Source organism: Amblyraja radiata, chromosome 21, assembly GCF_010909765.2.
Source record: "Amblyraja radiata isolate CabotCenter1 chromosome 21, sAmbRad1.1.pri, whole genome shotgun sequence".
Taxonomy (NCBI): Eukaryota; Metazoa; Chordata; class Chondrichthyes; order Rajiformes; family Rajidae; genus Amblyraja; species Amblyraja radiata.
In genome coordinates, this window is record NC_045976.1 from 32406216 (window position 1) to 32422677 (window position 16462).

General features: G+C 42.9%; 1 protein-coding gene across 10 annotated transcripts in view; it reads left to right on the top strand.

Annotated features, from left to right (window-relative positions):
- Positions 1-16462, top strand: part of shank3 (SH3 and multiple ankyrin repeat domains 3) — a 541235-nt gene that overhangs the window by 191087 nt on the left and 333686 nt on the right. For all 10 annotated transcript variants that reach the window (XR_004415240.1, XR_004415241.1, XM_033039988.1 and 7 more), the window contains exons 6-8: positions 4515-4666; positions 6273-6440; positions 14495-14611. Coding sequence is in view for 8 of the 10 variants with exons in the window: in XM_033039988.1 (XP_032895879.1) it covers positions 4515-4666; positions 6273-6440; positions 14495-14611 (437 nt within the window). In the remaining 2 variants the exon portion in view is untranslated. The remainder of the gene's footprint in view (positions 1-4514; positions 4667-6272; positions 6441-14494; positions 14612-16462) is intronic.

Genomic DNA, 16462 nt, shown 5'->3' on the forward strand with positions numbered 1-16462 from the left:
GTACAAGGCATTGGTGAGGCCAATTCTGGAGTATGGTGTACAATTTTGATCGCTTAATTATAGGAAGGATGTCAACAAAATAGAGAGAGTACAGAGGAGATTTACTAGAATGTTGCCTGGGTTTCAGCAACTAAGTTACAGAGAAAGGTTGAACAAGTTAGGGCTTTATTCTTTGGAGCGCAGAAGGTTAAGGGGGGACTTGATAGAGGTTTTTAAAATGATGAGAGGGATAGACAGAGTTGACGTGGAAAAGCTTTTCCCACTGAGAGTAGGGAAGATTCAAACAAGGGGACATGACTTGAGAATTAAGGGACTGAAGTTTAGGGGTAACATGAGGGGGAACTTCTTTACTCAGAGAGTGGTAGCTGTGTGGAATGAGCTTCCAGTGAAGGTGGTGGAGGCAGGTTCGTTTTTATCATTTAAAAATAAATTGGATAGTTATATGGATGGGAAAGGAATGGAGGGTTATGGTCTGAGCGCAGGTATATGGGACTAGGGGAGATTATGTGTTCGGCACGGACTAGAAGGGTCGAGATGGCCTGTTTCCGTGCTGTAATTGTTATATGGTTATATACATTTGTTTTAACTAATCTCTTTCTTTTCACATATCTATAAAAACTTTTGCAGTCAGTTTTTATGTTCCCTGCCAGTTTTCTTTCATAATCTATTTTTCCTTTCCTAATTAAGCCCTTTGTCCTCCTCTGCTGGTCTCTGAATTTCTCCCAGTCCTCCGGTATGCTGCTTTTTCTGGCTAATTTGTACGCATCATCCTTCGCTTTGATACTATCCCTGATTTCCCTTGTTATCCACGGATGCACTACCTTCCCTGATTTATTCTTTTGCCAAACTGGGATGAACAATTTTTGTAGTTCATCCATGCAGTCTTTAAATGTCTTCCACTGCATATCCACCGTCAACCCTTTTAGAATTAATTGCCAGTCAATCTTGGCCAATTCACGTCTCATACCCTCAAAGTTACCTTTCTTTAAGTTCAGAACCATTGTTTCTGAATTAACAATGTCACTCTCCATCCTAATGAAGAACTCAACCATATTATGGTCACTCTTGCCCAAGGGGGCACGTACAACAAGACTGCTAACTAACCCTTCCTCATTACTCAATACCCAGTCTAAAATAGCCTGCTCTCTCGTTGGTTCCTCTACATGTTGATTTAGATAACTATCCGGCATACATTCCAAAAAATCCTCTTCCTCAGCACCCCTGCCAATTTGATTCACCCAATCTATATGTAGATTGAAGTCACCCATTATAACGGTTTTGCCTTTGTCGCACGCTTTTCTAATTTCCTGTTTGATACCATCTCCAACTTCACTACTACTGTTTGGTGGCCTGTACACAACACCCACCAGCGTTTTCTGCCCCTTAGTGTTTCGCAGCTCTACCCATACCGATTCCACATCCTTCAAACTAATGTCCTTCCTTTCCATTGCGTTAATCTCCTCTCTAATCAGCAACGCTACCCCACCTCCTTTTCCTTTCTCTCTATCCCTCCTGAATATTGAATATCCCTGGATGTTCAGCTCCCAGCCTTGGTCACCCTGGAGCCATGTTTCCGTGATCCCAACTATATCATAGTCATTAATAGCTATCTGCACATTCAACTCATCCACCTTATTACGAATGCTCCTTGCATTGAGACACAAAGCCTTCAGGCTTGTTTTTACAACACTCTTACCCTTTATACAATTTTGTTGAAAAGTGGCCCTTTTTGATTTTTGCCCTGGATTTTCCGGCCTGCCACTTTTACTTTTCACCTTGCTACCTATTGCTTCTACCCTCATTTTACACCCCTCTGTCTCTACGCTCACACATTTAAGAAACCCTTTCCCTTTAACTCCATCCTCCACTAGCCCATTCGACACCCCACCCCCCTTATTCAGTTTAAAACCACCCGTGTAGCAGTGGCAAACCTGCCTGCCAGAATGCTGGTCCCACACCTGTTAAGATGCAATCCGTCCCTTTTGTACAGTTCCCCCTTACCCCAAAACAGATCCCAGTGATCTAAGAATCTAAATCCCTGCCCCGTGCACCAGTTCCTCAGCCACACGTTCATGTCCCGTATCTCCCTGTTCCTGCTCTCGCCAGCACGAGGAACTGGAAGCAAACCGGAGATAACAACCCTGGAGGTCCTGCTTTTCAGCATTTTTCCGAGCTCTCTAAAGTCACGCTGCAGAATATTCATCCCCTTCTTTCCGACATCGTTTGTGCCGACATGCACTACCACTTCCGGATGTTCACCTTCGCCCTTGAGGATTTTCTGCACTCTGTCCGTGACATCCTGGATCCTGGCACCAGGAAGGCAGCACACCATCCTCGCATCCCGTCTGTTGCCGCAGAAACCCCTGTCCATACCTCTCACAATGGAGTCTCCCACTACAATGGCGTTGCCTGCCTTAGGCCTTTTTGGTGTATAAAATCATGAGAGGAATTGATGCACAGTCTCTTGCCTAAAGTAGATGAATCGAGGACCATAGGACTTTGGTTTAAGGTGGAGGGAAAAGATTTAATAGGAATCTGAGGGATAACTTTTTCGCACAACGTGTGGTTGGTGTATGTAACAAGCTGCCAGAGGAGGTAGTTGAGGCTGCAACTATCCCAACATTTAAGAAACAGTTAGACAGGTACATGAATAGGTCAGGTTTGGAGGGATATGGACCAAACGCGGGAACGTGGGCCTAGTGTAGCTGAGACATGTTGGCCGGTGTTGGCAAGATGGGCCGAAGGGCCTGTTTCCACTATGACTCTCTGATTCTATGTTATCAGAATGGCCAAGGTAAATAGGTGACATGCCCAACAATTCTTACTTGCTGTGGTTTTGCAGGCCCATTACTACAATAACACAACAAACAAGGGTGGCACAACTTGTAGTGCTGCTGTCTTACATAATTAGAGACCCAGGTTTGACCTGACCTTGGGTGCCCCCCTGTGTGGAATTATTGTGACTGGGTTTCCACTGGGTTTTCTGGTTTCTTGCCACATCTCAAAGACGTGTGGATTGATAGGTTGATTGGCCTCAGTAAATTGCGTCTAGTGTGCAGGGAGTAGATGTGAAAATGGAGTAACATTGAACAAGTGAATGCAGAATCGATGATCGGCATGGACTCGATGGGATGAAGGGTTTGCTCCCATGATCTTTCAGCCAATCAATCAATAACATATTCTTAGTTGTGAGAGGGACACGACCCGCAGTTCAACGTTCCAGGGTTTAGATGGTTCAATCGTGAAAGAGGAGGGAGGAAAAATAGGCAACGGAAATGTAGACAGCTTACAGAAAGATGCAAAATGAACAGGGTTGTTGTAGTAGACAACGTTAACTTCCCCAATATTGTGCAACAGGCTTTGACAGGGCAGAGTTTGTTAAGAATATTCAAGAGGGCTTCTGAAAACATTATGTGGACAGTCCTATTCAAGGATGGATCATACTAGACGTGGTATTGAGGAATGAGCCAGGCCAAGTGACTGGTGCATCAGTGGAAGAGGATTTTGGGGATAGTGATTAGAACTCCACAGGTGTTAAGACTATTTCAAATAGAGATAAATCTGGACCTGGGAGGGGGGGGTACTAAATTGGAGTATGGCAGATTGCAATATTATAATGCAGGAGCTAGGGAGAGTAAATTGGGAGCAGTTGTTGCTGGGAAGAATGCATCAGACATATGGGAGTCGGTGAAAGGGCAATTGACCATAGTTCAGCGCTGGCATGTTCCAGTAAGGAGGAAAGTTAGGGCTGGCATGGTCTGGTGGGTTTATATGACCAAAGAGGTAATAAAGTGTGTGGCTTAAGAAAATGAAATCATACAGAGCCTTTGAGGAACATTAAAAAAAAATGAAAGAACCAAAGCAGGAGATTAGAAGAGCCAAAATAAGTTTTGAAATTATTTGATGTTGGATTAAAGAAAATGCCAAGGCTTATTATATCTATAATAAAAGCAAGACTGCATCCATTGAGAAGGCAGGATCATTCAAGGATAAAGGGAGGAATTGTACTTGCAATCAAGAACACAAAGAAGGATCTCGATCCAAAATGTCACCAAAACATGTTCTCCAGGGATGCTGCATGACCCAGCGCTTAGTGTCCACAGGAAACTGTATTTAGTCAGATTCCTGGTTTCTGTGGATCGGGCATTCCTGGATCTGGGAGCATGCGGTGTAGCAATTGTATTGGATAGCTTAATTCCTTCTGAACTATTATGTACATCCTATCTACCTCCATATCTGCACATTTAAATAATGTACTTCTCATGGACGTGTGCATCCCCACCCTTGCATGGACGTTAGCCATATCTTCCTGCACTCATTGTACACTGCCCTTTTAATCTTCTGGAGAAAAATGCTGGATCATTTATAGCTGTATCAGCAATATATTTATGAGAACTCCTGATCATTGACTTAATATTATACTCTGCATAAATTACATGAATACATTTATTTTTGGTTTTGATTTAGAGAGAATAATTTACTAATCTAATTCTCATATTACCTGTTACGATCAGAATGTCCATTAACGTTGGCTGCACAATTGGAGAGCACATCTGAAATCATCAAGTTGCTGAAAAGTGGGGGAGCTCATTTGGATTTTAGGACCCGGGATGGATTAACAGCTTTACACAAGGCCGTACGATGTCAGAATCATGCAGCACTAATAGTAAGTAGATCATTCTACACAACACCAATAATGGTTACCTGATTTCATGATGTAAGGGTTCTTAGATTATGATTCGAGCTGCATTAATTGTGCACACAATTTCACACTTTTTATAGTGTAATACTAAAAAGTGCATGGCAATCGGGAGCAAATAATCACACTTTGAAGTGAATGTAGAAAAATCACATGCTAATGGTAATAATGAGCAAAGAGTCCCGATCTTGCTTTCCATCTCAATCTGAAACGCGTTTGATGCATCAGCATCAGCTTCGGCCCAACCCATTCATGCTGACCAAGTTGCCATTCTGAGCTAGTTCCATTTGATGCATTTGACCCATAGCCCTCTAAACCCTTCCTATCCATTTATTTGTTCAAATGTCATACACTTGTCAGATTAAAATTTCAGTTGCCATTCTTTGTTCCACCTTCTGAACTGATCTAAATCTTGTTGTAAACATAGATATCTTTCATCATTGTCTACTATATCAATGTTGGTGTCATCTACAGATTTACCAACAATTTGTGCCTTTCATCTGTTCATTCCCCTAATATTTTGCAACCCAGCGAAATTGTTCCTTAATCCTCAAAATTGCATGTAATGCAATCTTAATTTTAGTTGTCTGACTTCCATTGGAGTCCAGCAATCATTGTAGTAAATTTCTGCGTGTATCCTATCCATGATGTGGAGAACTGAAAGCAAACAAGTGGTTAATTTCTCTTCCTGCCCTTGACATTTAATGGACTGAATAATGCTCACTTGAACCAGTTGATCCTTTTAGGTATATGATGTCCTGTAGGTCTCCTGCTGTTCTGCCAGTGAGCTAGCCATTAAACCATGTTACTCACAAAAGAAAGTTGCTCCTTGGCATAAGCGTTGGCTGGAAATGTGAAACTATGCACAGTGTTAGCTAAAACATGCAAGGACTGAAGGAGCTGGATTGATGCACTATACTTCTTATAGTCGTGACTCAGAAATGATGCATGTGTGAAGGGTGTGTCTGTATGTGTACATGAGACACACTGATAGCATTTTGATGAGCCTAAAGGTAACAGATTTGATCACTACCCCAGATCTTGTGCCCATTTTTGAGTCTGACTCCTTGGTGCAGTATTGAAGAATGGCTGCCCTCTCAGAACTGTCATCATTCAAATTAGATAATAAACAAGCCTTTCAACCTTGAAGCCTTTCCCAAATTTTCTTTTAGATATGAAAAAATATGTGTAATTTTCAAAGCTGAAACTTACTTTTGGCCTAAAAGATAAGAGAGTTCCAGAATACCTCTATCTGTTCGGTGAAGGAATGCTTATTAGTGTTACTCTTAAACAGCATACTTCAAATGTTAAGATTGTGGTCCTTCTTTATAGAATAATTTAATGGAAGAAATTGTTTTTCTGAAACTTCTCTGTTTAATTCCTGGCTGTCATTTTTTTTTTACGTTATAAAATAATCACCCTGTATTGTTTGCAATTCTCTCACCATTAATGGAATTTTGCCTATTGTAATAACTGCATTGTGATTGTACATCCTGAAATAATCATTCTCTATGACTGTATATTGTATGTGGGTACATCCTTTAGCAACCTTCTTTCTGTCTCTTTTATACAGACCCTATTAGATCTGGGTGCTTCTCCAGATTACAAGGACAGCCGGGGGTTAACACCTTTGTACCATAGTTCAATGGTGGGAGGAGACCCTTATTGTTGTGAACTGATTCTGCATGACCGTGCCAATGTGGGTTGTATGGATGAAAATGGCTGGCAGGAAATCCATCAGGTAAAAATATGTTTTGGCAAATGGCTGGCAGTGGACAGAGTGTACTGACTTGAACAAGGTCACTATTACATGAATGAGTGATGTAATAATAGCTGGGAATTATAGAATGTAACCTGTTCATTCCCCTTGATTTCTCATAGCAGGAGCTCATCAATTTTGCTGGGGCTGTGGAACGGGGAGGGAGCTATACGTTTTTACCAAATGCTAATTGCCCTATTTAGGTGGAGCATTCTAGAAGCAACTGAACCACCCTATGCAAATTTCAGCCATTATCAATGTTCTGATATACATCCAACATGCCTTGCACAGAATTGCAATAAAAAATAGTGAGGCTTCATTGTTCACTGTCTTCAAGATCTTATGGCAACATAAAGCAGCTGGAAGGCATCATGCCTTTATGACACACTGAAAAAAGTCGTGAGGAAGTTGGCAACTTATTTTTATGCAATCCAAACTAAGATTCTGGAATTAATCTTGAGAGCTCTCATTCAGGAGTAGTCATCTATCAGAGGTTATCTAAATATTCCGCATAGCTCTATGCCCAACCCAAAACAAAGCTCAGAAATGAAAAGCCATCAAACTGAGTATGGGAGCTGTTGGAGAGGATTCTTTGGGATAGATTTACTCCCATTTGGGAATGGACTAATTATTGACAGTCAGCATCGTTTGTTATGCAGCAGGTAAGGTCTAGCTAACTTGATCGAGTTTTTAAAGGATGTGTCAAAGGTGATTGATGAGGATAGGGTGATTGTCTATATGCATTTCAGTAAGGCATTTGATAGTCCCGCATGATAGGCTGATCCGCAAGATTAAGATACAAGGGATTCATGGTGACTTGTATGGATTCAGAATTGATTAACATAGAAGCCAAACGGTTGTGGTGAAAGAGTTTTATTCTGGCTGGAGGGCTGAGATCAATGGAGTTCCGCAGGGATCTGCTGGGTCCTCTGTTATTTGTGATGTGTATAAATGTCTTGGATGTAAATATAGATGTGTTGGTGAGTAAGTTTGGAGACAACACCAAAAAGGCTGGAGTCGCGAACTGAGGAAGGCTGTTCGAAGTATACAGGATATGGATCAACTGCAGAAATAAGCAGCAGGTGGAATTTAATCTGAACAAGTATGAGTTTTGCACTTTGAAAGGTTATTGTAATGTGGATGTATACGGTTGATGGCAGAACCTGTTGTGCAGAGGGATCTTGGATTCTAGGTCCATAGCTCCTTGCCAGTGGCAACACAAGTAGATAGAGTAATAAAGAAGGTGTTATTGGTCGGGCATTGATATCATGGCAGGAAGTCATGATGCAGCCTCTAAGACTTTAGTTAGGTGGCCTTTGGAGTATTGCATACTGTTCTGGTTCCCCCATTACAGGAAGGATGTGGACACTTTGGAGAGGTTGCAGAAAAGGTTTACCAGAATGCTGAAGATGGACACAAAGCGCAGTAGTAACTCAGCGGGTCAGGCAGCATCACTGGAGAAAAAGGATGGCTGACATTTTAGTCGGAACCCTTCTTCAGACTTTACCAGAATGCTGTCCGAATTAGCTGGTATTAGCTACAAGGACAGGCTGGATAAACTTAGAAACATAGAAACATGGAAAATAGGCACAGGAGTAGGCCATTCAGCCCTTCGAGCCAGCACCGCCATTCAATATGATCATAGCTGATCATCCAAAATCAGTACCCCATTCCTGCTTTTTCCTCATACCCCTTGATTCCGTTCGCCCTGAAAGCTATATCTAACTCTCTTGAATTCATCCAGTGAATTGGCCTCCACTGCCTTCTGTGGTAGAGAATTCCACAGATTCACAATTTTGGGTGGAAAAAGATCTTCCTCATCTCAGTCCTAAATGGCCTACCCCTAATTCTTAAACTGTGAACCCTGGTTCTGGACTCCCCAACAGCGGGACCATTTTTCCAGCATCTAACCTGTCCAATCCCTTAAGAATTTTATATGTTTCTATAAGATTCCCTCTCATCCTAAATTTCAGTGACTATCAGCCCAGTCAATCCATTCTTTCATCATATGTCAGTCCCGCCATCCCGGGAATTAACTTGGTGAACCTATGCTGCACTCCCTCAATAGCAAAAATGTCCTTCCTCAAATATCGATACCAAAACTGAACACAATACTCCAGGTATGGTCTCATCAGGACCCTGTACAACTGCAGTAGGACCTCTGCTTCTTCTTCTTGCGTATGGCGTGCACAGCCTAAAGTTGTAGGACAACTTGTTCTAATTGATCTTATTTGATTGTGCATGTCAGGTTGATTGCATTGGTTGACACAAGGCGGACCACGTGAAGGTTGCAATCTCCCGCCCCCAGTAGGACCTCCTTGCTCGTATACTCAAATTCTTTCGCAATGAAGGCCAACATGCCATTAGCTTTCTTCACTGCCTGCTGTACCTGCATGCTTACTTTCAGTGACTGATGTACAAGCACACCCAGGTCTCATTGCACCTTGCTTTTTCCTAATCTGACACCATTCAGATAATAATCTGCCTTCCTGTGCATGGCACCAAAATGGATGACCTCACAATGCCAGCACTGAGCATTGCAGCTCCCCACTAGTCTCTGCCTGCCACTTTGGAAAGGACCCATTAATTCCTACTCTTTGCTTCCTGTCTGCCAACCGAGTTCTCTTTCCATGTCAATAGCATCCCCTCAATACCTTGAAGCTCTAATTTTGCACAATAATCCCTTGTGTCGGACCTTGTCAAAAGCTTTTTCAAAGTCCAGATACACCACATCCAATAGACAATAGACAATAGGTGCAGGATTAGGCCATTCGGCCCTTCGAGCCAGCACCGCCATTCAATGTGATCATGGCTGATCATCCCCAATCAGTACCCCATTCCTGCCTTCTCCCCGTATCCCCTGACTCCGTTATCTTTAAGAGCCCTATCTAGCTCTCTCTTGAAAGTATCCAGAGAACCAGCCTCCACCACCCTCTGAGGCAGAGAATTCCACAGACTCACAACACTCTGTGAGAAAAAGTGTCTCCTCGTCCCTGTTCTAAATGGCTCTCCCTTATCCATTCTACTTGTTACATCCTCATAAAATGTTGAAGATTAGTCAAGCATGATTTCCCCATCATAAATCCATGCAGACATTGATCGATCCTGTCACTGCTTTCCAAATGTGCTGCTATTACATCTTTAATAATCAACTCAAGCTTCTTTCCCACTACCGATGTCAGGCTAACTGGGCTATAATTCCTGTTTTCTCTCTACCTCCTTTCATAAAAAGTGGGGTTACTTTGGCTACTCTCCAGTCCACAGGAACTGATCCAGAGTCTATAGAACATTGGAAAATAATCACCAATGCATCCACGATTTCTAGGGCCACGCCCTTGAGTACTCTGAGATGCAGACCATCGGGCCCTGGAGATTTATTTGCCTTCAGTCTCAACAGTTCACCTAACACCATTTCCTGACCAATGGGGATTCCCTTCAGTTCCTCCCTCCCGCTAGATCCTCGATCCCCTAGTATTTCTGAGAAATTGTTTGTGTCTTCCCTAGTGACGACAGAATCAAAGTACTTGTTTAACTGGTCCACCATTCCCTTATTTCTTTTCTTAAATTCACCCGTTTCTGACTGTAAGGGACCTATATTTGTCTTCACTAATCCTTTCCTCTTCACATATCTATAGAAGCTTTTACAGTCAGTTTTTACATTCCCCGCAAGCTTTCTTTCATGCTCTATTTCCCCCCCTCTTAATTAACCTCTTTGTCCTCTGTTGAATTCTAAATTTCTCCCTGTCCTTCAGTTTGCTGCTTTTTCTGGCCAATTTATATGCCCCTTCCTTGGATTTAATACTATCCGTAATTTCCTTCGTTACCCGCTATTGAGCCACTTTCCCTGGTTTATTTTTACGCCAGACAGGAATGAACAACAAGGGTTTCGGCCCGAAACATTGCCTATTTCCTTCGCTCCATAGATGCTGCTGCACCCGCTGAGTTTCTCCAGCATTTTTGTGTACCTATGTTGTAATTCATCCATGTGTTCTTTAAATCTTTGCCATTGCATATCCACCGTCAACCCTTTAAGTATCATTTGCCAGTCTATCCTAACCAATTCCCATCTCGTACCATCAAAATCACCTTTCTTTAAGTTCAGGAGCTTTGTCTCTGAATTAACTGTATCACACTCCATCTTAATGCAGAATTCTACCATAATATGGTCACTGTTGCCCAAGGGGCTTTGCAGAACAAAATTGCTAACTAATCCTTCCCCATTACACAATACCCAGTGTAGGATGTCCTGCCCTCCATATTGGCTTAGAAAACTATCCTGTATACACTCCAGGAAACCCTCCTCCTCAGTGTTGTTACCGACCTTCACAACCTGGAATGACCATCTTTCTGTTTGTCAGATATGACACTATCCAATGGAGACATTCCCCATTTATTTTCATCGACCATTTTTATCAAGCTTCTTGGTTCTCTGTTTGTTCAAATGTTGCCTTCAGAGCAAGGGCAGTCAAATTAACTGCTGGCCTTCAAACACCTAGATTTTAAAAATCACTCCATTGCCAGTTTTCTTCCTGCTCCCTGTACCTTATAGGCCTTTCTCACGGGGCGACTTGACACAAGATGTAACCAGAGTGAAGTGGTCGTGGTCTAGCACGATATCACACGATATAACGGGGGGTAGATAAAGAGTTCCCACGGGTACTCGGCATTTCTGTTATTTGTGCGAGTGACTTGTCCGTCTCCCGAGCTTTCCCGTTAAATCTTGAATGAACATTGTGAACTGTGAAGTGTTGTTAAATCATCACGTGGCACAAATTATGTCACTTTTTTTTTCACACACTATTATCCTCCCTTGGTTGAATTGGCTCATTTGGAGACATGCCTGTACTAAGTAGTTTCGAGTACAGGATGGTGGTGTTTTTCATTGACGCGCTGTATGCAGCAGCCCTCTATGTGAATCGAGGACGCTTGCGTGATGGCAGAAGGGTGAGATTAATTAAAAAGAGAATTAAGAGGAAGTCTCACTGGGTGAAGCCCATCTTTCAACGGAGACCTCTATTTGGACAATATGATAAACTGCTTAATGTGCTTAATCCACAGAGGAATCTAACTAGGGAACAGAGGATCTTCAATTACAGGCTGTCAAGGGCTAGGAGGGTTGTAGAAAATTATTTTGGCATCTTGGCAAACAGATTTAGATGCTTGCTCAAGACAATGGAGCAGAAGCCCAAGAATGTTGAGACTATAGTATATGCAGCATGTGTTCTGCACAACCTGATCCGAATGAGAGGTGCAGCTGCAGGATCAGCAACAGCCATCCAGGACGGTGACCTAGTGGACAGTGACACAGGGGGAATAACACTAGGTGCATGGAGAAGTGGTGCAACCAAGGCGGAAATGGTCCCACTGCAGCGTTTCAAAGGTAACTCGGGCACATACAGTGGGAAAGAGCAAAGAGGCCATCTCTGCGCTTACTACAATTCACAATTGGGGAGTGTGCCGTGGCAGGACAGGTCTATTGATGGTTCAAAGGTTCAAAGGTTGATTTATTGTCACATACACCTAGATGTAGTGAAATTCTTTTTGCCAATGCAGCACATAAAAAAGAATACAAACATAACAATAATAAATAGCTTTAACATAAAAACATCCCCCCACAATGGTTCCCATCATGGGGGAAGGCACAAAGTCCAGTCCCATCCCCAATGTCCACCCATAGTCGGGCCTATTGAGGCCTCCACAGTTGCCTCTACGGAGGCCCGATGTTCCAGGCCGTCCTCGCCGGGTGGTGATGTTCTGGCGTCGGGAGAGTCCTCTCAGCGGCCTGGGAACCCTGGAACGTTCGCCTCCCTACTCGAGACCGTGGCTTCCGGAGCCGACAAGGCCGCGCCGAATGGAGCTCAACTGGCGATCTCGTCGCGAGATCCCAGGCTCCCGATGTAAAGTTCAGCGCCGCCGCCCGCAGCCGCTCCTCAGACCCGCAACGGACCCAGCTCAGCGACCCAGGCAAGGCACCGCCCGCCCCGCAATGGCGCTCCAGCGCTGCACCGCCGTCCTCAGATCCGCAGCTCCGCCGCCGCCGATGCCGGTGCCGCCGCCGCCGATGCCGAGGCTCCGGGCGGTCTCCTCGCTCCTCGGACCCGCAGCTCCGCAGCCGCCGCCGATGCCGCCGATGCCGATGCCGAGGCTCCGGGCGGTCCCCTCAGGAAATGCCGCTCCAGGCCCGCTGGTAGGCCGCGAGGACGGGTCGAAAGTGCAGCCCGGAGAAAAGCTGCATCTCTGACCAGGTAGGGACCCTGAAAATTAGTTTCCCCCTCCCCCCTCCCCACACATAAAAAAGCTAGAACTCCTTAAAAACAAAACACTAAACTAACTAAAAATAAGAAAAAAGAAATGAAAAACAGACAGCTGCAGGCTAGGCAGCCATACCCCCTACAGGTCAGCGCCAACCACATGGGTAGCCGATGGGTAGCCGACCACAGGAACACTACTGCATGTTAGCAGACATGCATAGAAAATAAGCTGATAATAATGTCCCGGTGTAATCCTGCTTACTTCTCTTTGTTTCACTTTCTAGTGTTGTCCTCTGAAAAGTGCTTCCTATAAGATGGTCGTCTGCAAAACCTGCCATTTAGCACATTGCTTTGTCCCTTTTATTGCCTGAGTTTAGGCTTGTTGCGGAGGTTAATGAATAGAATCTGTTTTTAAAAATCTAGCGTGCCTCATCTGTTGATTTTCATGTTTGCGAAGCCCTTTTTTAGACAAATGTTGTTTGGTGTGATGCACCTTCTCTCAATATGTGCATGAAGTCGTCTTTTTATATTGTCAAATAGGAATAAAGACTTTGTCTCACATTGACCGTGATGATTGTCTTATTTAATTATCTACTGAGAGGTGAAACTTTCAAACGTTTAAATAGCTCAGCAATTGAGGGACATGAACACTCAAAAATGAAAAAGAATGAAAATGTGATTATATCACCTCCCTTCAACTATTTTGTGTTTCAGCACGAGAGGGATTATAACATTAGAGACATTCATCTTGTAGTGATGTGTTAATGAAGAATTGCAGACATCAATCTGATAGTAAAAAATATATTTATTTAACAATGAGGTAAACAAGCACTGACAATCAAACTGCTGAGTTAAAAGCTTTATCACACTTCAGGCTATAATAAAATGTGGAGCCTCCAACAGAAACAAAGTAATGACCTAGAGGAAAAAACACACATTAACATACAGACATTTATAAAGGACTCTAGATGTCACACCAAATGGTGAGTGGCCAACAACTAAAATAAACTAAAACTCAAACTTCTGGGTTCACCGTTCGCAGGAGTTCCCACAGTAAACGCAAGAGTTATTACGGATATCGCACTGGCCACTACGTCCATATAATGTCTCAATGTTCAACCACAAGTGTACAAGTCACTCTTGGAGAAATTCAAACTTGCTTGAATTTTCTCCCGAGTCGACAAGTTACACGAGTACCTGCCGTTAGCGCCACGGTGGTCCACGGTGGTCCACGAATGCCGTACGGTTATCGTAAGAGGTTCCCACGATGTTCAACTCTGGTTACCTCTTGCGTCAAGTCGCCCCGTGAGAAAGGCCTATTAGCAGAACATAGCAGTCCTACGAGAACTCACTTTCTCTAGCATTGGTCCAACTACCTTAATCACAGTTTAGACAATTTGTTACAGTATTTTAAACTGACAGTTTTTTTCACCTAGCTTTAAACTGTAGTGTTCTTTTCCACATACTAACCTATTTCTATACCACAACAATCTCTTTTGATAAGTTCCTTAAAAACCTTCATTAACTAGACTTTTGGTTATCTTGCTTATTACCACTAGCTTTGCTTGAATATCAGCTTTTATGTGGGAACTTTAACTGTTGAAGATGCTATGTAAATTTAAGTTGAATTTGCACTCTGAAGTCACCGAGCAAAGTATTTGTTGTGTGAGGACATGTAGAGAAGAAAAATAAATGCTATACTTTTCTGTGCTACTCACAGGCTGATGGATTGATTGTACCAGTGATGACCTATCGCAGTTCTAATCATTGATTGTTTTAATTCAGGCTTGCCGGTATGGGCATGTGCAACATCTAGAACACCTACTGTTTTATGGAGCGGACATGAGCACACAGAATGCCTCGGGGAACACTGCTCTGCATATTTGTGCACTCTACAATCAGGTCAGTAGTTGGTGGGAGGTTGCATGGGATAGGGCAGTGAATGGATAAAGAAGTGAACTGCAGAATGCAGGAATGGTGAGGGCTATAGAAATGCGACTTATTTGTGGTTATGCCAGAATGGGAGAGTGGAGGTAGGAGGATGAGAGTGCTGTGGATTGAATGTTTGGAAGACCATGGGATGATATCATGGAATGTAAGTGGGAATGTTGAGAGGATAGGTGAAGAACAAAATGGGAAAAGGAAAGGTTCAGGTGTCAAAGCAAATACAAAGGTTATGAGGGTTAGGTAAGAATGGAGGTAGGAAAAATGAAGAGTTTAGTGGAAGAATGCAAGTTGAAAGCAGAGTGCAAGTAGGAAGAAAGAGAGAGTTGTGATTATGAAAATTGAAAGATGGAATTAATAGAGCCTGTAGATGAAATTATGGGAATGCAGATGTAGGAAGAGAGATTTAGAGGCCTACGGCCTGAAGTAACTGCTCCTGTGCAGGGAGCATATAACATATATGTCTGAGATTGAGGGAGGAGTGTGCCAATACATCCATTCAATGTCATGTTGGTTTGAACGAACTTTGGAGAATGTATGGTGCTACATTAAAGAATATGATATTAAGGAGTACAATCTCTGGATTATTTCCCTGTCCTTATGCATATTAAAATAAGGTAAACTAAGGTGAATATTTGGATTAAGAAGTGATGAACAGAAGAGGGTTCAATTGCATTGTACAGGAAAGAACCATACTCCTGCTTTCTATTTAAAAATGGTCGAGACTAGAGCTCCACTGGTAACCATATGTGGTGTGGTGCCAACGACCTTAAGATATTAAATGGGATTGAGGAAAATTATGGTTCAAAAGAAAAAGAGAATTTGAATAAAAATTGCACCAAGAAAAAAATTTGGGAATGTTAAATCAATAGTCAGAAATTATGTTTAAGGTACCACACGGGCTGAGAAATTTAAAAATAGTTGAAGTAGAAGAAGGAATTAAGAAATGTTTGAGTTGGCGTTGAAGAAGAACCAATGTGTGTGTGTTTCCCGAATAAACATAATTTACACAAATATATAAAGTATAAGCGTGTAAAGTATAAAGAATAATTTGAATGAATTGCAAACACAAATTCAGCTTGCATGATACAATCGTGTTAATCATTATTGCAACGGTTATAAGATGGTAAGGACTTGCAATTAAATATACCTGGTGATCAGGTAAAATACAAAAAGTTTTGAAGGGTTGGGAGTGGCAAGTTGGTGTTTAGTAGCCTTAATGAATAAGAATGAAATCATTTCATGTTGAGAGATGGTATAACAAGAGATGAGCTGGCATGGAGTTAATTTGTGAAATTAGTTAAGCTGTTGGCTGAGCATTTTCCCACAATTACATCACCTTCCACCTCACAATTACGTCAAGGGGATAGGGAGAGGAGAGGGGTTATGGAGGGAGTTACTGAGCGTAGGGGAAAGGAGAAGGAGGGAGACGGGGAGGGAAGGAGAAGAGGGAGGGCGTATGGAGGAGGATAGGGATAGGAAGAGGGATGGCGTGATGCACTTGCCATGACTCTCATCACAACGGGGATCTCTGGTGTCACAATGGGAACCCGTCAGCCGCGCCTGTACAGTTGGGGGCTATAGGTGATTGGTGGAATATTGCGTCTGGGGACCAGCCCTCCCATGTGACAGGGACCTAACTGGTCCCACTTGGTCTAGTATATATTACTAAAACTCTCATCTTGTTTGTTATTATGTCTGTGAACTGTCCGAATGTCTGTCTGTGAGTGTGATCCTGAAATTATGCCAAAACGGTACACGATAGCGCTACAATTTTTGGCCCACCTTACTCCTTCGAGCCAGCACCAC